The sequence below is a fragment of the Vidua chalybeata genome, chromosome 6 (assembly GCF_026979565.1).
Source record: "Vidua chalybeata isolate OUT-0048 chromosome 6, bVidCha1 merged haplotype, whole genome shotgun sequence".
Taxonomy (NCBI): Eukaryota; Metazoa; Chordata; class Aves; order Passeriformes; family Viduidae; genus Vidua; species Vidua chalybeata.
The window spans coordinates 52,119,032-52,144,253 of NC_071535.1; the positions used below are offsets into that span (position 1 = coordinate 52,119,032).

Sequence of the window (25,222 nt, forward strand, 5' to 3'; positions counted from 1 at the left end):
CTTGCCAATACTTTGAGAAACTGGGGTGGAGAGGAGAGAATGAAACAGAAACAGGGTTCCTTGTACCCTTATGAAATGCTAATTTTTTCTTCTCCTTCTTGCCTGTCAGTAAATCATGACAAAGTTGTTAAGTAAGAGAAATTTGCATGAGCACCACTGAAATTTCTGAAAAACTGAGTTTTTTGCAGCCTACCATTTTACTTGATTTATGTGAGTTGGGTTTGGAGGTTCTACACAGAATTCTGAATACTACTATGGTTCTACACCTTAGACACAACAGAAATGCATTTAAAAAGTAAAATGAAAAGAAAAATTAAAAATATCTAAAATACATTTAAAATACATACATTTTGACTGGGAAACATTTTAGGTGAGGAATTTTTAAACCCTATCATATAAAAAATTCAATTTATTGTTCAAAACAATATTTAATTATTGTTTCAGTGTCTGAAAATAAATTAGCTATATTAGTTTAACTGGGTTTATAATAGGCTAGCTAATGGCAACATGTTTCTCAGGTCTGATATGGGAAGCGAAACCTGAGCTATAAAAAGAATAACTTCTTCAACAATTTTTATTTGTTCCCTTGATGGAAACCAGGAGGTATTTTGGAACCTAAAGCGATACCAGTTTAGTTGAGCTCAAATATCTTCTAGAGAAAGCAACATGCTAAATGTTATCAAGAGCAAAATGGCATCAAAAGGTTAAATATCTATGTCAGTTAAAAAAAAAAGTATTCTAATAGAAACACATTTTGTGACTTAGCTGGGTGTCGCCTTTAAGTGACCTATTGATATGCTCCATGTAAAATCACGCTAGTAGAACAAGGCCAGGAAGCCATCAGTTGGTTGCCAAGCAAAAAGACCCTGGCTACATCTGTCTTTGAATCTTCCTGCCACACCAGAACCAATTGCACCAGCCCAGATCCATCCTTATTCTAATGGAAAGATTCAAAATTGTGTCCAGGTTCCAGATCGACATTCAGAGTGTAGAGATCAAATATTCCTTGAGATCTTCCTTCAAAAATAAAAATACAAATTAAAAATTTAGGAAAAGGAAGGATTTAAGATGGGGGGTTGCAGGCGCAGAACACAGACGAGGTAGAAACCAGTTCCTTTACAAGTAGTCTAACACATGGAAAACTTTGACGCAGAGGCAGAAACCCATTTCCCTCATATTGAAAAAGTCTTTGAGATTATTAAAACTTACTTCAAATGAGACAGAAAATTATCATGGTTATACATTTGCCAGTTTGTTATAAACATATCTCCTTATGAAGAAATAATTACTCTTAAATACATTAAAGTTCATGTTAAGCTAATGCGGTATTACATTAAAGGTTGAGAAAAGCAAGACTGTCAAAGGCAGTAAACACACCAGAGGAAGCAGCAATTTTCCGTATGCTGTGTTGTGACAAAACAGGGCAAGGGATAATGGTTTTAAACTGATGGGAGAGTTGATATAGATTAGATATAAGGAAGAAGTGTTTTACAACAAGAGTGGTGAGGCCATGGCACAGGTTTCCCAGAGAGATTGTGGATGTCCCATCCCTGGAAACATTCAAGATTGGATGGGTGAGCAGCCTGGTCTAGTTGAAGATAACCCTGCTTATAGGAGGGAGTTGGACTAGATGACCTCTAAGGGTCCCTTCCAAACAAAACCATTCTATGATTCTATGTATGATAAAACCTTTATGCAAATTTAAAAATTACTTAATGTCATTTCAGTATTATTTACAAAAGCAATCACAACCTAGTAAGTAACACAAATGGCATGTTTTGGGCAACAGGTCTGGCTCTCTTCTGAATAGTAAAAGCTTCAGACGGAGTTGCATCTAGTTGGTTAGAGAACTGGTATATTCTTAGGACTGCAAAACCTAAAATATCTAGCAAAATATCTAATAAATTCCACAGCATATATTCATCTACATAGAGTGTTTATAACAACTAAAGCACTTCAGCATCTGTTGCCATGATTGAAATACTAGCTTAATAAAATAAGACAGTTTTAGTGACCTAGTATGTGGAATTTTGTGGGGGGGGAAGGGGGGGAGTTTGAGTTGTCTTTTAAACCTTTAGGTAAATCCAATTTTGATGAGTTGAAAGCAAATGGTGTGCTTATGATAGCACACTATTAAGCAATCAGTATCAAGTGATGCTGATTTACGACTTGATGAGCAATCTATATCTGGTCTTCAGTTTAGTAGTTGCTGGTTTCTGATAAATACACTTAAGATAACAGTTGACTCTGAGATCTCTCAAGTTTACTAATCTTTGGCAAAGAAAATGTTTTCTGTGTTTAAAACTTCCTTATAGCAACATATTTTTGTTTTGTTCTGAGTTTCAAAAATCAGTGACAACAAAAAGAGTAAAAGAAATGCTCCTAAACATCCATTAAAACATGCAAAATAATGTTTAAGTGTCAGAGCAGATCTGTTAGATCTCAATGACATCTGTAAAACAAACTGTTAAAAAAAAAGTATTAAAAAGTTTTAGAAATTTGAGCATTCACCATTTTAAAAATCAAAATATAGGGGAAAGTTTGTTTTTGTGTACAGCTAACCCTCAGTGAAATAGTTTATTACTAGAAGACATGTTGAACTATATTGTTTTCCAAAGGGATAAATAATAGCAACTGCATATTCAGTTTTAACTCCAAATTCCACATTAGGATAGAAGTTTTATCCCTTGGCTTATGTGGGCTACCACTGACTTCAGGGTATTTCTAACAACTTGAACCCATCTCTAAGTTGGTTCTTACTCTGTAGCATACATGTGATAATTAATAAACTTTTAATCAAGGCAAAAATGCAGTAATTACAGTTTCCTTAATGTTCTATTGCTAAAGGAGAGAAACTACACAGCAAACTTCAGTGAAAATTCATTATTTGATGCACAAAGCATGTAAGTGGTCTTGGACTCAAACTTCTAATTCAAGAAGAAAATAAAGAAAATGAACAAAACCAAAGAAAATAAAGTCAGGGTCAAATGATAACCTTTGTTGGGCATTTATGATTTTTGCTGGTGGAGGTGCCATGGAAGCACAATTCTGGTCCCATGTGAACTGGCATAGTCACTTGATACAACTATTTCTATTTGTGACATACAAGGAGGTGACTAGCTCAAGAAGCAGAAACAGTAACTAATACTCACTAGTCTAGGATCTTACAGGTACCTGTGCAGAACTACTAAAACCTGTATTTTAATCTGTTCATGTATTTTGATAAGGAACTAAATTCTATAAAGTTCAGCACAAATAGCTTGAAGGGCAAGTTGTCATTATATTAGAATAACATGTGTAATCAAATTTGAGTGCACTTAACCTTAAAATCTTTTTCCTTAATTCTACCTTAATGTAGGCAAGAATATGTGCCAGTCATTTTTCTTTAATTATTTACATTAACAAATGGAATTTAAAATATGAAGTAAAAATAGCTATTAATACTATCCTAAATTATTAGAAGCAAATTATATTTGAAGGGAAATTTTTTCATGTTGTAGTTAGATAAAAATCTAAAAATATGCACGGAAAAAGCATTATTCAATGTATCCTAAGAGTTATATGTTATTGCAATAGAGTTTCTATGTTATTGCAATATAAGAGAGATATACTGAATTTATCATGACTGTTTCATAGTCTTTGAAATAGTCTAGACTAATAAATAATTAAAGGACATAACTGTTATAGATAAAAGTTTCATTGTTTTATTCCATTGCTACCATAAGAGTTTCTTGTTAAAAAATTCTTTTTACATTTTGAAAGATAAATCCATTCCTACTGACTGATGCAGATGCAGCTAAAGTTTTTTTTTTCTTTAAAGTTACAGCATAATATCTCAAAAGAGGATCTAAATAAATCAATGTTAAAAACATCCCCAAAATTTATAACAAAAAAATATATAAAATTGCCAGTTTAATTTTTACATTTTTAATCTGAAAGATAAATAATATAAAATGCTATGTAACTCTGTAGTTTGATTATCAATCCCATTAATCATCATAGAAAATGAGAGGAATTTCTTGTTCCTCTCCACTGAACCCTGAAGGCGAGATGAAAGCATCCCTCTGAGTCTAAAAAAAAAAAAAAACAAAACAAAAAAAAACACCCTCAGAACTTTATAAGAGATTTACAAAGAGATTCAAATTCAACTTCCTGCATCTCTCTAGAAAGAGTGGGCATGTGACATTGCTCTGCTAGCAAAGACAAAGTCCTAGTGGAACAGACAAGTTGATAAATTCTCTGCCATGCAAATCATGCTCATTAAAATACAATGTTCTGCATTTAAGCATGACAAAGGATTTGGAAATATTTATTACTTTTCCTCTGGTCAGACCTAGAAGGCATCAGAGGGGACAAAGTCATCAATAAACACATGGGATAAAATCCTGCAGTGTTGATATATTGCAAAAAGTACTTTATACCTTTACATGCATATTGCCAGAGGTGGAGTTTGAAAATTAAAGATAGTAGATATAGTTTTTGGTGAACAACATGAATGCTTACAAAGTGTAACTGAATATAACAAGAGGAAAAAGTTTGCTCTCACACTGACAAGAGAATGACAAAGAAATAAAATATTTTTTTAAATGCACTCTAACTTCCCCTTGTTATTTTAGGAATAGAAAGGTAAAACCACATTGTATTAAATATTTTAAAAACCTACATACCATTTTTGTTAAATCGTGGCCAGCCCAGTTCTAGGCAGAACCATCATTCCCGAGTCAAGATAAAAAGCCCAATGGGAAATTCCCATGTAGGCTAAGATTTCTCTAAGAGTATTACATTAAAGCTAAGGAATATGGCAATAGATAATCAATGCACTGTCATGCCTGAATCTTAAATGTCCCTTATGAACAGTGCAGAAGCTTTGGTTAACAGATGCCACCACATGAGCCACATTTTTTCTTCTCTCCAGATGGCAGCAGAAGTTACGTTTACAGTATAAAAGTATACTGTACACACTGTATATCATAAAGAATCAGGTGGGATTTTTTCCTTTTCAATTAACATTGTATAGCAATTATCAAAACCCACAGTGAAGAATATTAACTTAAATTCACCCTAATAATATTTTAGCATTCTTCTATAAAAGACAGATGTACTTACCTTGACTCTGTTAAATATAATTCCCATTAGCGTCATACCGAGTCAACTCACCAAAGTTTAAAGAAGAAATGTAAAGCTCAGTGCTATCCTTTAAATGCAACACTACAAATAGCAGCATCTCCATTTCTAAAGCATCAGGTTTACTAAACTGCTTTCTAAACTGCGAGCACATGCTGCTGTCCCATCATTAATGTAAATTATATTACTGTCTAGTAAATGTCAAATGGATTCTTATAAAATGATTCATCTATTTAACAGAAACACAAGATGATAACTGAGAGAAAGGAAATACTTTCCCCAGTAACATTTTCTGTATAAACTTACAGGACCTAATCCTTAGTTCTCAACAATACACTATAAATAAAGGTGTTTTTGTTTTGAAAATTCTTGTCTGTAGATTAATGGTGGACTTGATTAGCAGTCTATATGTGTTCTTAGCTGTGGAGATGCTGGTCCATTACCTGTAATGTGAAAGGAGTAAGAGAAGCAAAAAAGGGAGAAGAGGGGAGTTATATAATTTGATCTATTTTTGTATTCTTGGTATTGAGGGAAAAAAAAAAGCTAAAATAATGAGATCAATACTACATATTTTTCTAGCTTTGTTATTAATCTTTATTTACCTTTAATGTATTGACAATTTTTTATATAATTAATTACTACACAGAAAATACTTCTGATGCTGTTGTGCAGGGTAATTTTACCCTAGTTTATTCTTGCCAGAAAAAGAAAATTAAGGCACTTGGGGAATGTCTTGCTTTGCCATCTTTAGCTCTTGCTAAGGAAATCAGCTGAATTTTAGGGTGATACTTTTAGACACAAAGCTTCAGAATACTCTACCCTAGCCTCCTCCTGAGAAGAATCCTCTTTCTACTAATTTCAGGCAATGTAATATTGTTATAACTTCAGTTCTAGAAGCCTAAAATATAAATACTATTATAAATAATAATTTTCTACTATGGCAGAAAATTACCACAAGTGTATTAGTAGTTTCAAGAACTAGAATGTTACTCTTGAAGATGCCTTACACCCTAAAAAAGCACATTATCATTTGTTAAAAATTTTTCTAACCTCCAAATGGAGTTTTCATTGTGCAATAATGCATAGAGGGAGACACTTGGAATTAAAGAAGACATGGTATTTGATTGTCCACAGAAGGAGGTCACTGAGGGAAACAGGTCTAAACTAGTGAGAAAAACTGCAGAGCTGTTGCACAGCCTGTCACTTCCACTGAATCTGAACATTGCATCAAAGATATATTCTGTAAAAAAAATTTCCACCAAGTCTAACAAGAACTTCATTGTGTGAAAGTAAGAAGGAGTAACTTCAACAGTTTTTCATTAAATTAGGAGCTAATAATTTGACTTACAAAGGGTTTTTTTGTAAAGAAGTTTCTGATGAACCCTTTCAAAGTTCTAAACACTAAATTAATATGAATGGCTGCACAAATGCAGTATGCCAGTGAAAAAAGATAGAAAATTAAATCAAGAGGGGCAAAAAATATGTATTTAATTTCTCATACTTTATGGGTTTGGATAACCCTCAGTGAAAGTCAGTCAACTATTTAACTAGAAATGTCAGTTCTTCAAAGGGCCAGATAGTGGAGCTGTAACTGCTTCTTTATTGAGTGCAAAACCAGCATCATCAGGTACAAAGTGAAGAGACTTGTCCATGGGCTTCTGGCTCCATGGAGGCATCTAGGCCTAAATAAGAAAAGCTGCAGGCAGGAAGGGGAAAAAAAATAAAGAATAAAGGGAGAGGCAGGAGAGAAAGGGTAACTAAAAGAGCAAGCGAACTGCAACTTAAGCTGGGGCAGGGCAGGGTTCTGCCTAATGTCAACAGATTAATGATAGAGTATAGAACAAAACTGATTTCCTGACAGTTCTGTAGGCAGCACTCAATTCCAGCCAACTCACTGACACCTTTCGTAGTACTGCTTGTCCAAGAGCTTTTGAGTCTTATGGAGTGAAGTTTACTGGCCCTTTAAGGACTTATTTTTTAAAAAAACAATAAATGAAAAATGAGAAGGTTGAGAATAATTCCACCTTCAGTAGCACAAGTAAGACTGAAATGTCATCTTTTCTCTGATTGTAAAGCTGTTGGAGAGGAATTGGCTCAGAATAAAGAATTGTCCAGCTGAAAGGTCTCCAAAACCAGTTTGTATCTGGGCATAAACTAGGGCTGGACTTCAGACATGACTTTCCCCGCGTCTTTTGCAGTCTCAAGTTGAGAATTACTGTAGTTGTCTACAAACACAAAGAAGACTGAGATTAGAAGTCCAAAGAGACCAATGAATGTTGCTGTCCTGAGGCTCAAGACATGTTTTCAGAATTAATTCACAAGATCCCAGGCATCCCACTATATTTCCTTTGGAGTTAGGTTAATTAAAACTCCTGATGTGCCCATGATTTTGATATTTTAAACATCCTGGAAAGTTATTTCTTATGGATAAAGCTTAGGAAAGGATTTTCACTACTAAAAACATAAACTCTTTCACAGATTGGAAGTGAATAGGCCTGGGAAAAGCAGAACAACTGTGAAAATCTTTGGAATAAGGAAGACAAAAAAAAGCTAGGAAAATTATGCTGAAGGAAAAACAAAAGACAGAAATACACCACACAAAAACTGTGGGTACAACTTATGCATTTGAATTGGAAAGGCAGAGCAAAGCAAAGCATTTGAGGCTTGAGATCTGTATAATCAGTCTGCTTTCTATTTCTCCTTCTTCCCAGTTCTTATCTGGTATATGGTACATCATCCCTACCTGGATGTTTTTGAGCAAAATGTACTTCTGTATTAATATACAAGTACATTTTTCTCACCAGGAAGAGGCAATAGTGCATACTACACTGTCTGCAGAGTGATATATATATATATATATATATATATATATATATATATATATATATATATATATATAACATATATATTACACATATGCTAGTGAATCTGAAAATAAAGTTTCTACACAGGTGCTGTAGAAGGTAAATAACACCTTTCCTTTCCTGGGATTTAGAAGAAGAAAGTATCAAATAAACATTTTTATTACAATAGCAAAATAATGTTACATTATATTAATTATTAAGGATACAAGGTCAAATATTTAAGAGCAATCACATACTTATCAACTGGTCTGAAAGATAGAGAACATCTATATGTCATAGGAAAAATCAGAAGCTTTAAAACCAGGACCCATTACATCATCTAATGTGACTCCAGTTGCACTAAAGATAATTTCCTAATGATTTGAATGTCATCATATGTATGGACCAAAATGACAGATCTTTCTGAGAGAAGCTGGTTAGTTTGTGGGAAATCTTCATACTAATGCATATACAATGCAACATGAGGTAACTTGAAAACAGAATTCTTGTCACTGAAACTGTTAAAGAAGTACTTTTTGTAAAGGTGTGACTGACATTTCTTACTATAAAAATCTCAACTTTGCTGCCTTCTGCAAGAAGCAAGCACTTCAAACTCTGTGACTCTCTTTCCCAATTTATAAACTGAACATTTGTACAAGTTTTCATTACTCGTTATTCTTTGTTTTTTAAAAATAGGTTTATTAATTCAGTTCCATTCTGAAAGATTAAGGCATAATGGTAAGATGGTAGGAGAGTGAAGAAGCAAATGATTAATTGTATGTTGTACACATACAGAGATCCCACTAATTGTAAACCAATGTTTCAATTTTAAATGAACTGGCCATTTTTTTCAACTTGTTAATATAATCCATTACTGTAAAACATGTCTTCCGTCTTTTCTGTGGAAGTGGAATTTAGAATTGTTCCTACTTGGAAGGAAGGAAAAAGAATCTACAAGCAGATAAATTTTTATAGAACATAAATTTTTAGCATCTAAGCCACCACAGCATTATTTTAATCATATTCAGTTTATGCACTAGGGAAACACTTCATGCATAAAAAACTGCTTTTGGGGCATGCAATTTTATTAAGATTTAAATATCTTAATGTTTTTATGAAGTGTCATCATTTCCCTTAATTCATGGATTTAAAACTTCTATTAGGAATTGCAATATTTTCCCACGTTAAAAGAAAAAAATTAATTTTAATGGGACCATTTTTTGCTACATGTTCCCTTTCCTTAGAATTACTTTAAATTGACACATGTACTTTGTTTCTGTGATTTTTTACATGAAATCTATGCTCTGCCATGTTTTATTTTGCTCTGCTATTCCTTGTTCACTTATATCATATATAGATACAAATTAATAAAAAGAGGAACGTGGGATACTTTCTCTTCTGGTTTGAATGCTGGTTTTGGGTTTTTTTCCCTAACAGAACTTGCAGATATTATTAAATAATTTCTGAAAAAATAATTTTAGCCATCAATTAATAGGAGTTAACTCTTACCACATGGCATACTTGCAGCATTACTGAAATGATAGAGGTTTTAAATTCTATAGAGGTTACTGGAAAGAGCTAATAGGGTAACACAGTAGTGGATATACTATGCCATCTTAAAATAAAGAAACTGTTGATCTCCATTCAACTAGAACACTTTGGGTTGTAAACAAATGGCATGTATTTGGTTGTGTTACGCTGTGTAAAGAACATACAGCCTAGGAGGAACTACCTCAGTGGCATCAAATTCGGTGCCAAATACCAACAAAATTAAAAATCAGCTACACACCTTAAATCTGCTTTTTCACAACTGTCCAAAGGATTCCAAAGAAAGGCTAATATATCTAGTTATGTACTCAAGAACATGTAGAGTGAAGAGTAAAAACTTACTGTGATCCAGTGAAGTGTTCCAAAATGAAGTTTAAACCAACCAGAACCAAAAGACAACTGACTTTTAAAACCTAGGAAAATGAACTTGTTCCCACTGAAATGCATGGCAAGTTTCCATTGATATAAGTTTTGTAGGAATGATCTTTAATACTGCTGTTTAATACCTAATCTATATTACTGTTATTTTTTTTCACAATTCAACTTGGAATGCAGTAGTGTGATATGAAAAGGGATTTTTGTTTGCAAACTTGGAATGAAATCTGGCTTGGACTAGGTTGCATAATAAAGAAGCCAGCAAAAAGGAATTTGACACTCACCATTCTGGCAGAACTCAAGTTTCTTAAAACAAAAAGATTAAAAATATTTTGATACTGTTTTAAAAAGGAAAACCAAAAGGAAGAAAATGTAAATGTTAAACTGTGCCAGATTACTGAGGTCTTTGGTTAATAATTATTACCTTCTTCAAAGTGGTTTGAAAGTAGTAATAAAGCTATTACCTAAATACACTGCAGAATAAAAAAAAGGCTCTCACTGGCTGCAAATCAGAAAAGCTATTAATCCTTTATACTAGCATGTTGAATCTCAAACTATCTGTTAGATTTAACAAATCCCTTATTTCTTCTCCTTTATGACCTATTACTGAATTAATTAGGAGTTCTCAGTACTTATTCAGCACAGTACTTCTACATGTTCCCAACTTCACACTCCCGAGAAACCCCAAGTCCTTATCTGGCTTCATTGACTTCATTGTAAGTTATATAAAGCAGAAGTTTATGACTGAATAAGTGCTCTGGTATTTTGTTGAACCAGGAACTTGACTTCTGCAGATAAGGAGTCCCTCTGACTTCTTCTGTTTACATGTGCTCAGTTTTATTAGGTAACAGTTATGTGCCTTTAGCAAAATAGGGATAACAGTCATTTCAGAGTAAGACCTATCATTTTGTCAAGTCATGACTCAAGAATAGTGCATGTGGAGAGGAAGATGGAAAGAAGTGTAGTATGAATCAAATTCTCAACATACAACTACAGAATAACAAGATTAGCGTATTTTCAATTATTATTACCATAGCCATATATAGAGAAGATTAAGTGGATCAGAAGAACTAATCTTTGAAAGTATAGATGTGCTAATTTCAGCCATATAATAGTGGTAGCAAATATTGATATTGATTAACTTTGTGCTATGGGAGTTAATAATCTACATACAAAGTCTGAAATACAACTCTAGGTTTGGAAATATCTGTTAATCAAATGACATACTGTGGATTTTATTGGTTTCCTCATGCTGCTTTAGCAATATATCTTAGTCATGACTTGGCAATTCAAAGATCATGAAGCCTTTGATCTGTTTCCTGACCAGTTAGACAATATCAGTCAAAACAGAGTGGGAGAAAGGCTGCTTTAATGCAGTGGATATTCTTTCAAGCCAAACTGAGAAGTCACCAGGTCTATTTCTGAAGACTTTTTTTTTTTTTTTTTGTTGCAATTGAATTAAAGAGAGAGCAAATTCAATGACCTAAAGTCAGAAGGATATTTATCACATAGTAATAATTCCTTGGGTCAGTTATCACACTGTAGGTTATTTATTCTCCAACGGTGTCATAAAAATGAGTCAGTGCTGGTTAACCAGATAATATTTTTTCCTGTTAATCAGTGATGTAATTTTCAAAGTAGAAGGTAGCAGTAAAAAAAAAAACAAAGTAAAAATACAAAAGTGAAAATAAAATCTTTACCCTAATAAAAAGGATCTTCTCTCCAACTCTGTATCTTCCCTGTGAAAGACGCTCCACACAGAACTTATTAGGGCATTTACAAGGTGGATCTTCAGAAATGTGTTTAACCTATAAAACAAGTTATTAATAGGAACTGTTTAAAATAGCATGGATAGCAAAACATTCAATAAGACTCTTGTCATAATGTATCATTTAATATAAGTCTTAATTTATTACATTTTTCTTGGTTTTGCTTAACATTTCTGTAACCCCAGAAAGCCCCCTATGGTGCTTCCAATAGCAATGATTTAGTAGCTGAGTTTAAAATGTTACATAGTTCAGCATCAAATTTGCACTCTTTATCTGAAGTCAAGCAGTCTGTTACATGGAGTTTAGCATCAAACTTTTGTAACTGTATTCTCAGTATTTTATGGTTAGTCAGGTCAAAGTGCTAATACAGCTAACAGGCAAAATGAAGATGTCATAAGACGCATCCTGCCTTCTAAATATATATAAATATAGAGGTATCTTCCTTACCAGTAAGAGGCTCTGCCTCTTTAAAATTGTGCACAAACACCTTAGGAAAAAAGCATACAGAAAATACTGTGACATGATTAAAAATTAATGCCAAGACATTCCTCAGTAGTTTCAACTGCCATTTGATGTTCTCCTTGTTAGGGCTAGTTCAATGGAAGTTAATTTAAAGGGACCTCAAGAACACTATCACTGCCAAACTTATCTACATAACCCCAAAAAATAAGGGCTGAGAAAAAACAGATGAAAACCACTTTTCTGCATGTTATTAATTGCATCAGCTTGACTTTGGCCTCCTTGCTCTGGCATGTGCTACCAAAGACAGTGACGTTTAGTAAAAGTACATTTTGTACTCTTCAATGATGGGAAAGTAGCAAAGGGATCAATATCAAAAGAGCAGATCTGGCTGCGAAACTCTTCCTTGACAATCAAATTGCACTTGTGCATAGGAACAGCAAGAATAAGTGCAGCATTTTCATACACTGTGGTATACTTGGACAAAATATGTACCTAGAATGTCAGCATCAAACAATGCAAAATGCCAGAGGAACCTGTAGACATTTGTCCACTTCAAACAATATTCCAAAGACTTTTTCATATCCCATTTGTAAACCAGTGCCTGTAAAAATGGTCAGAAGCCCAGGAAAGGATATTTTCTGAATAGCTAACAAATTAAAGTCTTAAATTGTTTCATAAAAAGAAAAGATGCTTGGCCAAAGCTGTAGCACTCTAATGAGTGTTTTGTTTATCATGAATAGATAAGGCTTTTGAAGTACAAATGTTTTTCAGATCTGCTTTAAGTATTAATTTACAGTATGTTAAATATGCCAGAAAGAACTTATAAGGCAACCAATTATTGTTTCTATACTTTTGAAACTAGCTCTGTTGAGTGATTTAAAGGTTTTCCAATTATTTCTGAAATGGTTCAATGCTTTATCTGAATAACTTCATCACCCTGCGGAGGGTTTTTGATAAGTATTCTTAAGACTTATTTATTTTTAATCAGGGCATAATATTTTTATGAAGAAAAATAACTAAAATAAACTTAACAGAGGAACTCTATGTGTATTTTACACACAAAAAGTATTTCTCAAGTATCGGATGAGATGTCCTCAGTTTGAATGAATCAAGTTTTGAATTTTAAGATCAGTTACTCAAATTATTTTTATCAACATGGATGAGACTTAGCCTCCATTTCTGGTGAACAAACTATTTAGATAGTTAATGTACTATAGGAATAACTTACATGAAATCAGTGGCTGATGACTTAAATACAAGTGCAGGTTGCTGAGGATGAAAAAAGTGTATTCCTGTATTTCTTAGAAGGTGGTACCAAGACTGGAATCATGCCTAGGAAGCCTTTTGGCAATGGCCCTCTGAAAACTGTTAAATAATGAGGGATTCCTGACATAATATCCTATGGCATTATCACCCTGATAGCTGAAAATGGGTAGTAGGAACTTAATGCTTCGTCCACTAGAGCTTATATAAGGAATCAAGAACCCAGAGTAACTGGGCCTAAACAAGTTCAAAGTTGTTTTGAACTGTGTAAGCAAAATAGACCCATCTTCTGCCTGTGGAGAATGAAAGCCAACAGATCTATTCTGGTGTAAAACAGAGGATAAGATCTTCACTGCTGATCCTGCTGTTGTGGGTTCCATTGCCTTATTGTCCCAAAGAACACAGAAGTATTGAGTGGAATTTGGAAATCAAATAATGAAGCAGAGGGAGGAATTATATTCTATTTTATTTTAAGTCTGGACTATATGAGAAACTGCTGCTATTTTATGGTGTGAGTGTCTGGGGCAGTGCAGGTCAGGACTCTAGCTGGATGAATTCCATTCTGTTTCTATCCATACTGCTTTCTAAATTAAAGGAGGTGGTTAGAGAAAACCTACATTCTATCTGTTCAATTTCTACAAGATATGCAGTCACTAGCCTCCTTCTACAGATAACTGTTCTTTCTCAATTCTTTTGAAACACAAATGCTTTTGCAAAGTTAAGGAAGAAATACAAACCAGAAAATTTTAAATGTAATTATAGTCATCAAATAAAAAAAGTGTTTCAATGAAATGAAGGAACATTATATTCCATCTGCTCTTTGTAACAGGAAAGTGGCACATGGATTTTTCAAGAAGTGCTTTGTAACTCCCAGGTGGCACATCTACCTTGCAATGTAGTAGTTACTATGGTAACTGCTTCTTTTTACAGGCTAGATTTGTACTTTTCCCGTTTAACCTCTTCATGGCCTCAAAATGTGTCCTTTTCATCTGATTCCAGCTATTTCAAATGAAACCCCTGTAGGTTTGCACCAGAAACATGAACACTCAATATGCTGCAACAAGTTTAATGAAATTCAAAGCAAGATTCTAACAATGAGGAAAACAATACTTGTTTTTTTACTATGTGAGAATCATGCAGAACAGCATAAAAATTAAGCTGAAATATCTCAGAAGTGTTTAACATTCAGTACAAGTCAGTATGAGCCAAATCTTGTCCTGACTCAGTCCTTCCTCACACAAAGCACCAAGTGGGAGTTGGTGAATAAGGAGTAAAAGAGTAATAAGAAGGGAATGTGGCCCTAAGCACAAAGCTAAGCTAAGCTGCAGAGCTCCTACACAGTGTGACTATTTTTTTTTTCTAAGCTTCAGACATAAATAATTATGGTCAAAAACCAAATAACTCTATAAGTCTACAAATGTTTAAAATAGAGTGAGGCGTTAAACCTAGATGCTAGACTTTGTGTGCATTTTGCAACTAAGCGCGTATCAGAATCAATAAGATAGGAAGAAGCTTCCTCCCACAACTTACAGCATCATCCAACAGTTTCCCTGTGCTCTTTTTCCCAGGAGACTTTGTGGGTGATGGTGAAGGAGATGGAAGGGGAGCTGAAAGTGTTTCCTCTTGTTCAATCTCTTTTTCCAATTTTATTAATCCAGGAGGTTCCACCCCACACCTTTTGGAAACATGCAAATAATAAATTACTAGTCCATATAAATTATTATATATTTTAAAACAAAACAGTGGAAAGAATTTCTACTTTGTGTGCAGTAACAGAATGATACACACATTAATAAACATGTTTAAAATACACCAACCCATACTGCCATAATTTCAAATTAACAGAAAAGTAATTTAGATGCAGTCTCTCAGTTAATCAAATTTACAGGAAATACAGGTACTTTTTCAGTTTCTCTGTCTGATATCATATATGTTGGTGAATAATTTATGAACAACACTAGACCTCAAAAATTGCAATCATGCAGGACAGAGTCAAGTTCAGTACATTTGCACTTTTTTCTATTTTATTTTTTTGTTCCCAAACAGCATCTTTTCAAATTACTTAACAACTTACATTTCATGTTAGTATTTTCTGAAGAAATACAAATGCAAAGGGATTAAGGGCTTTCCTGGTTTCAGCTATTGCACTGAATTTATAGATAAGTAAACCGAGACATGGCCACTACTCTTCAGAAGTGGTTAGTGTTTCTACTAATTGATTTTTGACACCAGTCTTCAGATCTTTGTTTACAGTGGCAACACACTTGTAGCTCCAGCTAGAACAAAATACATGCAACTTCATCATGGATAAACTCAAACCAGAGCACTTGAAAGCAAGGTTCTTTTTTAAAGATCTTCTGAAAGCTTTATGGGAAGTGATTGAGTCAGTATCTCACAGCAAGCAGCAGAGCTTGGACAGAAGTTAAAAGCCTAAAAGTGCATCCCATTTTCCTAATTATCAATAATCCCCTCTGTTTTCTTATCTGCCAACACTGAACAAACCCCAGAAAAACACACAGAGTTCCTTCTTCAGAGAATGACTTCAGCTTGGAAAAGTTATCAAGCCAGGTAGACTTCTCATAGCAAACTACTTGCACAAATGAAATTATATTTTTTTTCTGTAGCAGGAAAGTCCACAGTCTAGATGCAGAACTATACTGACTTATCTAGATAAAGACCTGGACACTAAAATATCCAGCAGTAACAAATACATATCATGAAAATTAAAGCTAAATACCATAATGATCTTAGAAGTGCACAGAGAAAAGATGTAAGCACACATACTAGCTTTTGCGTTTTTCTGATAATGTTTAATTTAGTCATACTACTGCCTAGTAAATTAATAGAAAGCAAACGAAGAACCAAATCTGTGCTTGTATTGGCTTCTAACTGGTGCAGTCTACATAATGAAAAGTCAGCCAACATTGAAGCAAGCACTTATATACAACCTCTTTGCTTCCTGTCTGTCTGCAGATGCTGACAGGCTGTAAATCATGTAATTCCCAGTGGGCTCTAAGCCTCCTTCTGCATACAGCCTTACTCATCAAATAAAACTCTTCCACTGTAAGAAATGTTGCTTCTTTGCTTCTACTATTCATAGTTTCTAAATTTTGTCTTTGTGACAGATTTTTAAAGTTTCCTGTATTTCCAGTATTATGAATTCCTCAGATGAACAGTTGAAAAATAAATCAGCAATCAAACAAACACACACACTTTTTTTCCCCACATGATGTATGAACCCAAAGCAAAGTTGCTGGAAAGCTGAAATTGTAAAAAGCCACATCTTTTCTGAGAGGGGTAGAGGTGCAAATTCTGGGAAGGTATGCTGAGCATTTCCTTTTCTGCTCCTTTCTAGCCTGGCTTCTCATAACTACACAAGAAGCAGCACTGGACTGTAACATGATCTCTGTTAGACTTCTTAGAGCACCACTTTCCATTTTTATCAAGGTAAAATTGAATACAATAGCAGAAAGACATTGAAACTGCTCAACAGTAATTCCAAAAGACCTGTGAGGGTTGTTTAACCCTGCAGAGTTTAACAGTAACGCAAGAACTTCATCCTTTGTGCGAAAAAAATAATTTAGCCGTTTTCCATTGTATAATCACTGACTTTCAAATACTTACGAGAATGTTGGACCTGTGTAACCCACTGCAATAGTCTTGTTCATTTCCAGAGGTAAATTCCACCCTGTAGGACACTTCCCTCTCTCATAAATCTCACTGTATTGACATAACATCTGCCAGTGACACAAGGCCTCATTTTAACTATTGAAGTTTTGCAGACGATCTCAGAATCTTGTTTTCATAAAAAGCTGAAATTCAGGATGATTTATCAGGCAATTGTATTTTTATTAATATCTTTGAACTGCCACTGTTTGAGCCAAGTGGTCACACCAGTTTCCCACTCAATGTGCAGTCCATTCATCAAGACCACCTGCCCCTAATTTGTCTAAGAGGACACTGAGATAACGTGTTAAAAGCATTACCAAAGCAAAGGTAAATGATCACCTGTCTCCCCTCCTCCAGACAGTATCTGTTGAATACAAGTTCAAGTTCAGCAGAACAGAGCTCAATTTAACTCCTCCTCAAGCAATCCTCATTCTTCCCCACTTGTGTCTCAATCACAAGTCCATTTTCATTAAATAAAAAAGCTTAGGTTGACTTTTGGGAGTTACAGACCTGAAGACTAACAGTAATCTAGCTGGGCAAAGTGTGCCAAAGGCTGAGCCCTTGTGATGAGTAAGCCACTTTGAACATATCTTTCTGCTTCTAAAATTACTCAGTGTCTCTTACACATTTTCTTCTTTAAAAACAGAGTCACTTTGTTTCAAAGATCTCTACAGCTCCTGTTCCGGAAAGCAGATCCCTAAGACTGCAAAGAGACCTGGTTTGCTTTACAAAGCATACATCTGACTTCACTCTTGTTTGAAGCAGCACAGCAGCCTCATTTTAATGGGCTCTTTCCTACACTTAAAGGCAGCAATTATCAATTCTCCTTTCCCATAAAGTTCTAATTTACCACAGCTCAGGCAAAACAGGCATCATATATTTAGTTTTCAATTTTATTAACCTGACATTCCAGTTCAGTTTTTGTGTACCTTGGAAGTGCACAAGATTATAAATGGGGATTTGTTTGTTTTGAAGAGATACTAGAGTGGGGAAAAGTAGACAGACATGTTGTTTGACCCCTAAGCTATAAATAAAATTAAAATAAAGAAACATAAATACAGAAACAAAATATATAAAATAATCATTAATGATATATGGTAATATTCATGCATTATAAATAAAAATACAATACAAATATTCTAAGGGTAAAGGGATAGATATGCATAATAAATGACAGCATGGCTTATTTATTTGTTCAGTACTTCTTTTCATGTCTGGAACAGAAAGCATCTGAGACGTGGAAGCTTAAGACAAATATAAAGGATAAGGTTCTATTTTCATTCCCTTGTAGATCTATTGAGTCATCAAATCTCACTGCAAAATGAGATTAATCTAACTCAACCAACTTTAGCAGAGTCCAACACTGCCTAACCACAACCATGCATTACCTGAGGAAGTTGGTTATGATATAGTATCCAACAGGGCAGATACCCCTGACAGTTATGCCCCAGGCATAGGGGTTTTGGGTGCTGGTAGATCTATCGCCAAGCTGGTCTTGAAAGCACAGTTTGTTTGCCCAGGTAAATTAAGATTCATTAAAATTATTTTTGTTATGCACTTGCAGATCAAAATACTTTCTTTTTTGTGGGAAGTTAAAACAATTTGCCATTTGAACACAAGTTCTAGAGATAACAAAATAACTGAAAACCTGAAATCACTATTTTTTTTGATCATTGCTGTTCCTATGCAAGCTTCCACTGACAGCAAGGGTTTTTCTGAAACTTGACCATAAGACAAATTTCTAGTTTTCCATGTGAGTTCGTTCACAAAATATGAATACACATGATGCAATTTTAATACAGCCAATACAGCCAATCTTAAACTAGGAATAAATAGGGGTCTCCCTCGCCTTGATTGTTACCACAAGGAATTCTTCTGAAATTAATGAAACTATCTGAATAGCAAGGTACTTGCTATTTTACACACATTAATGAATGCAACTGCAATTTACATTTGCAGTTGGGCAAAGACTGGGCAGCAGTAAATCTTATGCACTATGCTAGTTAAATCTACATCTGTAAAAAGGGGAAAAAATCACATTCTAGTTACTGTAATTTTGATTGCTTAGCAAAAGTCTTTGTCTTGATGTCAAAGATATCATTACAATATACTGAAGGTCCAGCACAGCAAAAATCATCTTGGGCAGATTTAGATCATGTGAAGATCATCTTATTATATTATCAATAAACTTCATTAAATTGCAGTTGTTTATAGAGACATCTGACTTTAGAAGGAGAAACAGCTCAAAACTTTATAGAAAAAAAAATTTTCAAATCCTTCCTCTCCTAATAGGATAGCCTACAAATATCTTCACTGAGGTATTGATATTTTGTAATATTTGTTAACAACTGCCTTCAAGAGTGACATCAAGACAAACATTCTATTTGAACTTAATTAGCACAAAAGTTAGCTTGAGATGTGCTGATTTAATATGTCTGTCAATAGCACCTGCTGTCAAGAATGCAAATATTTCAACAGTCTTTAAATATTTTCACCTACTTTGCTGCAATTCTTCCAAGTTCCAGCAAACAAAGGCACACTTCTCTTGGTTGCTTGTGGAGTACTAGAAAAGCAAAATGAAGATGGAAAACATTGATATATAAAAGCTATTTTAAAGATCTTAGTGGTGGAATGGAACCTAATCATCATCTGTTCCTCTTGACTCCGACAAACATTTGTTTTCTTTGGCTTGCAGTAGGGTTTTATTGGAATAAAAAGGATGGGATTGATGAGTGGTTCTCAGAGTTCAGACAGTTCAGAAGCTCCATTTAATTATCTAAATCACTGAATAATTATTTGGGGTAATTGGTAATCTGCAAACAGTTAATAACTATTTAAAAATAATCAAGAGATCTGGCACAACACTTTAATTTGTAGAAAGTCAAAATTGATAACATTAGAGTGATACTTTCCTTTCTACAAACTAAGAGAATACATATCCTTTAGATCACTATTTTTCTTAGCCAATTTAATTTTAAAAAATAAGAATGTTGCATTAACAAAGACGTACCTCACTATAAATTTGGTCCTGAATTTTTTTTCACATCTACTCTTAAAGTAAATATGAAACTAGAATGCTTTAGGAATCAGTTCTTCACAATATAAAAATCCCAAACAGACAAAAAAGAGTTTCTTCTTTATACATACATACATATAATGCAAGTCTGCATGCCTGGATCCCACACAGAATAGGTTTTTTTATGATTCAGAAGTAGCTGTGACACAGTATGATCATCTCATTATTGTGAGAGATTGAAATGTTAGGGGTTAATGTCCCAACCATCCATTTGCAAAAGCAGCAGGTGCTTTGCTGAGGCCAGGTTTGCACTCCTTATTGGAAAGAGAGGGGGAGAGTTTTTGGGTGTGTGGTGGTGAAATATCTCAACGGTGTAAGAGCAGTCCAGGCACAGAGGTGGTGCGCACCCACCACCAGAGGATGACCATGACAAACCAAATTCTGTTTAGCAACAAACTGGGTTTTGAGCCAAATAAGGGAAAAGACTCATAAGAAGCAGATTCTACAAAGTGGAATAGTGCTTTTTATCATGGCAATGTCCTCCCTTACATAACTGGCTGAGGTGTAAAACTCCCCTCCATGGAAGGTATTGGGACACTCACATGGGCTGGAAGGCATAAATCACTTCTGATGGGACATAACTGGTTCAGCTATGCTGATGTGATGGGCACCTGTCATGCTTTAGGTGTCACAAACCATCAAAGTCCTCCAAAACGTGCCCAGACTAATTTCTGAGGCTTTCCACCAGAGGACTGCACCTGATCCACAGTGTTGGAACAGACCATGCAACACCCTCGCCTCAGGGGTGGTATCCTGGATGTTGTCACCTGAACCTGACTGTATTTTAACCCACTGAACCTGGTGTTTCATGGGCTTACCCCACCCTCAACAGATCAAGACTGTGACCATCACTTTAAACAGCAGACATTGAAATTGCAACAATTAAGTCTCACTTCACTCTCTGTTCTTATCCTTTCTCTCTTTTCCTTCTGTATTTTCTTAAGTGGTATCTTCATACTTTGCTGCATTTCTATAGATGATAATAGCCAAAATGGCTACATACCTCCTTTCCATTGCAACTAAATTGATCTAAAATAAACCTGCCATATATATATATATATAAAAACACTAGTCTATTCACTCAGTGTTGTTCACTCTCACCTGCATCTTCTTCATTAGCAAGAACCTCAGTTACCCTTGCCTTCAGAGGCAAGTTATAACAATTATGAAACACCACCACAAACCAATGTATTTTTTTCCTCCACGATTCAGAATAGGTAATGTTTGGTAAAGAAGTTCAGCAAAGCATATAAGCAAAAATCCAAATCAATAAATCAAGAAAGGTCTGTGGCTGTTTGTATAATCAACTCCCTAAAACTTCAAGAAGATGAAAGGAAAAATAGAAGAATAGAGAAGATAGTAATTATGAGTACATAATTACTCTTCAGAAATACCTACTAGAGTAAAGCCCTCATGTTATTGTAAGTAAAAATCAGGTTTTAAAAATTTCCACAATATTAAAAAAATTTGCACCTTACACTTCAGATTGAATTGAGACCAAAAAGTAATTGTGTGACTCTTTATATAAATCAGAAAAAACCTGAATAACATCAAAATAAATTTGTTTTTAATGAGTTAAGGTCAAGACATCAGCTACATAAACTTTTGGTAATCTAAAGACTCACCTAACTTAAATGCATGAAGAAAAAATACCATACCTGAAAAAGATATTTTAATGTCTAGTTAAAGCTCTGAAAGCAATTACTTTGCTCTGTGTATGTATGAGACCCAAAAGAGACTGGAACATCTCTAGGTAACTAATGCCCGAGATAGACCTCCAGCCTCCGTGACTTCAACTTGCAGCTCCACGGATATGAATAAGTGTAAGTGGTGGGAGTAGAATGCTCATCCCAATATCTTTTCCTAGTGTCTGTGTAGCCCTTTGAGAGGTATACATTTGTCCTCTAATCTTATCCAAATATATTTCCACAAGTGAAACTGCAGAGCATGAAAACTAAACAGGCACTGCACTAGGAAAAATATATTTATTCTTCAGCCATCTGTTACTAAGAGTATAAATTATGAACACTTGGACATTCAGCTATTTTCAATAGTCTTCCTTCCCACAATATAGTAATTACATTAAATATTTACCTTTACTAGTAATCAGTATTTTTAAAGTGTTACATTCATGATCCTAGAAGTGTATTCTGCTGTTTTGGTTTTAAACTGATTTTGACAGCCCCAAAATAAAACTTGATTTTAAGAACTAAGGCATACCCCAAAATATAAATGGAATAAACTGAGTTTGGAATAGTCAAACCAAGTAAATTGCAATTCATACATATGTACATCTGAATGACTTTGGAATGGAAGAAAAAGAGAGGTTCAACTACCACTATTTCCAAAAGGATCCATAAATATAGCTAGAAGAAAATTTGATTTAAAAAGTAAAAAAATTATCTACCCAAACAAAATTCATAGACCTTTAGCAAGTCTGACTCAATATAATCTAGACACATTTCATGCATTTCACACTGAACAATGTGGCAGAGTGACATCATTGTTAGAGGATGAAGATGTGTGCAGGCAATAACCAACCACAAAAACAAACATCAGGTCATCTCATAAGACAGTGCTTCTAACAAGAAAAGAATAGCATTCCTGAGGACTATATAGCATATGTATTTGGGGACTTCAGAGACCAATAAATGTTATTTTATGCAGATCCACTGCATAAAATGAATGGGAATATCCATCTTTCTAGAGAATTTCACTGATGGCATTTGCTTGACAAGAACGCAATGGGAAGATAAAGAAATAGTGCAAACAAGTCTGGCTTATTTTAGGTGTCCTGCCTTTTCACTTTTCATCTCATCTCTTTAAATGCTTCTTATTTGCCATCCTCATTGCTTGCATCTTTGCATGCTACCTCCAGCCACTCTTTGTTGACAATAATTCCTTTTCAGTTCCTGGAAGTTTTCATCCTTGCTTCTCTCTGGCAATAACATTTCTTCACACTGCTCCCATCTTGTTGCTGTCCCATTCTCTTTTTTACAGGTATTCCTCTTTTGTTCACTCAACCTTTGTGCTTCCTCAGAGGTCCTTACCTCAGTGCCTGGATGCTACCAGGAGAAGCAGAGGAGGAGCAGCCTCTGCTTTCAGCATTATTAGAGCCTGTGACTGTGAGGACACAGAACACACAATGCACATGCAGTCCATGTGTTTACTGAACAGGTTTAAACTGAAAGTTCACAACAACATTCAGTTTTTTTATTCTGTTTGTGGTTTTGTGTTTGTTTTAAATTAGTAGAATCACAATGCAGAAATAAAATTCCCACAACTTCCTACCAAGTTTCAAATCTTGGCTCCTAACACTTTTATAAACCATTTTTAATGAAGTCAGTCTTCCTTCTAACATAAACTTTTTTTTTGTTTTAAAGATTAAGATATCAGGCATAGTTGACTCATAAAAAGTAAATAATATTTCTGTTTCTAATGCATTTCTTATCCCACTAGAAGCAAAGAATTTTACCAAGTGCCTTATTATCACAGGCTTCCAATTGCCATCAGAACTCACACTAGTTTAGGGAAAGTTTTCCAAAAGGATGGTCCTTTCCTCCTTCTTCCTATTGTCTCTCACATTTTCCTTTAATTTTTATTGTGATCTTACAGAAGACTTTTTGTTCTTAAAAAAAAACCCCACCCAATATTGTTTTGTCAACACCCTGTTAACTTATAACAAACTTATCCTTGCTTTTGCATCAGAGTTATGCTATGACATACTTGTGCTTCCCCTACATGCCCTACCCCATTCAGATCAATCACTTATGGAAATCTCAAAACAATTAAGGTGTCAAATATACTAGATCTAAGGATAGTAAAGAATTAATGTAGAAGGGATACAGAGTCATCTGAACACTAATAATTTACTGAAGTTCATTAGTTTAACATGCAAATCCAGTGGTAACAACAAAGAGTCTAGGATGCTTCTATAGTCCTCAAAATGAGACATATTCACTAATATTATGAGTAGTTTAGTAAAGAATTGTGAAAGATGGGACAAAATCTTGTTCTGATGCAACTTCAAGTGAATTTTAACATGATGTTATAATATGTAGATATTTCAGTATAAAAGAACAGAAAAAACTTGCATCTTGAAATCAGATAAACTACAGTAATAATTTAAAAAATAATCTTCCCTATGTATATTTTAAAGCAAGCAACATTTGAGTATTTTTTAAAATAACCTTTAAACCAACAATGTTAGAAGAGAGATCAGAGGTGTTTGTGTTTCAGTTTACTATTTCCACTAAAATACGACATGCATTTATTTAGGAAACCTGTCCATGAAACTCAAATCAATTAGTTGCATCAAAAGAAGTCCATGTCACATACTGTGTGTAGAGGTGCATAGAATGTACAAGCACAAAACATTAACCATCAACAGCATCCAACAACTCCCAAAGCAGATGACATATCAGCATGCTGGCACACTCAGTGGCAAACCCTTTTCTTGCCGGGTAGACTTTATCATGGAAGAGATGCAGAATATTCATTGGTTCCAAATCCTATAATCATCCAACAACACTCCATTACCACAAAGAGTTCAGAACTTATGCTTTATGTTCACTGAACTAAAGCAATCATAGAAAATCCAAGAAGAGTTTTCTTTGAGTATTACACTCTTTAGGCATGAGCAAAATTACAAATATCTCCACCTATCTTCCATAAAGAAAATTACCAGAGCTGTGGGGATCTGCCACCCTAAAGCCTGCAGGGGCTATTCCCTACAGGGGAGTTCACAAAGTATATTTATGGGAACAGAGGAGTTAAAGGCAGTATTAATATCCTCACACTGCTCAGTGAGGAGTTGGCACATCATGTTCAGAGTCCCACATAGTCTAATACATCTAAGAAGACCATTCAATGACACTGTACCTCAAGATTTGCACAGATGATCAAAATTTGGATTTTGGATCATAATTTTTGGTATTAACAAAGCTGTTTCCTTCTTTAAATACACTAAAAGTAAAAAATATGATAAGCATGCTAAATTTGGCAATGAGTGCAGGGAGCACACACGGTGTCCCTCTATTTTGCAGCACTCAAGATTATCCCTACGTACTGCGTTGCTATAATTCTTACAGAAG

General features: G+C 34.5%; 1 protein-coding gene across 2 annotated transcripts in view; it reads right to left on the reverse strand.

Annotated features, from left to right (window-relative positions):
* Positions 1-25,222, reverse strand: part of GAS2 (growth arrest specific 2) — an 81,618-nt gene that overhangs the window by 23,263 nt on the left and 33,133 nt on the right. For both annotated transcript variants that reach the window (XM_053945423.1, XM_053945422.1), the window contains exons 5-7: positions 19,553-19,616; positions 14,915-15,059; positions 11,591-11,698 (exon numbers count right to left, since the gene is read on the reverse strand). In XM_053945423.1, coding sequence (XP_053801398.1) covers positions 11,591-11,698; positions 14,915-15,059; positions 19,553-19,616 — 317 coding nt within the window. The remainder of the gene's footprint in view (positions 1-11,590; positions 11,699-14,914; positions 15,060-19,552; positions 19,617-25,222) is intronic.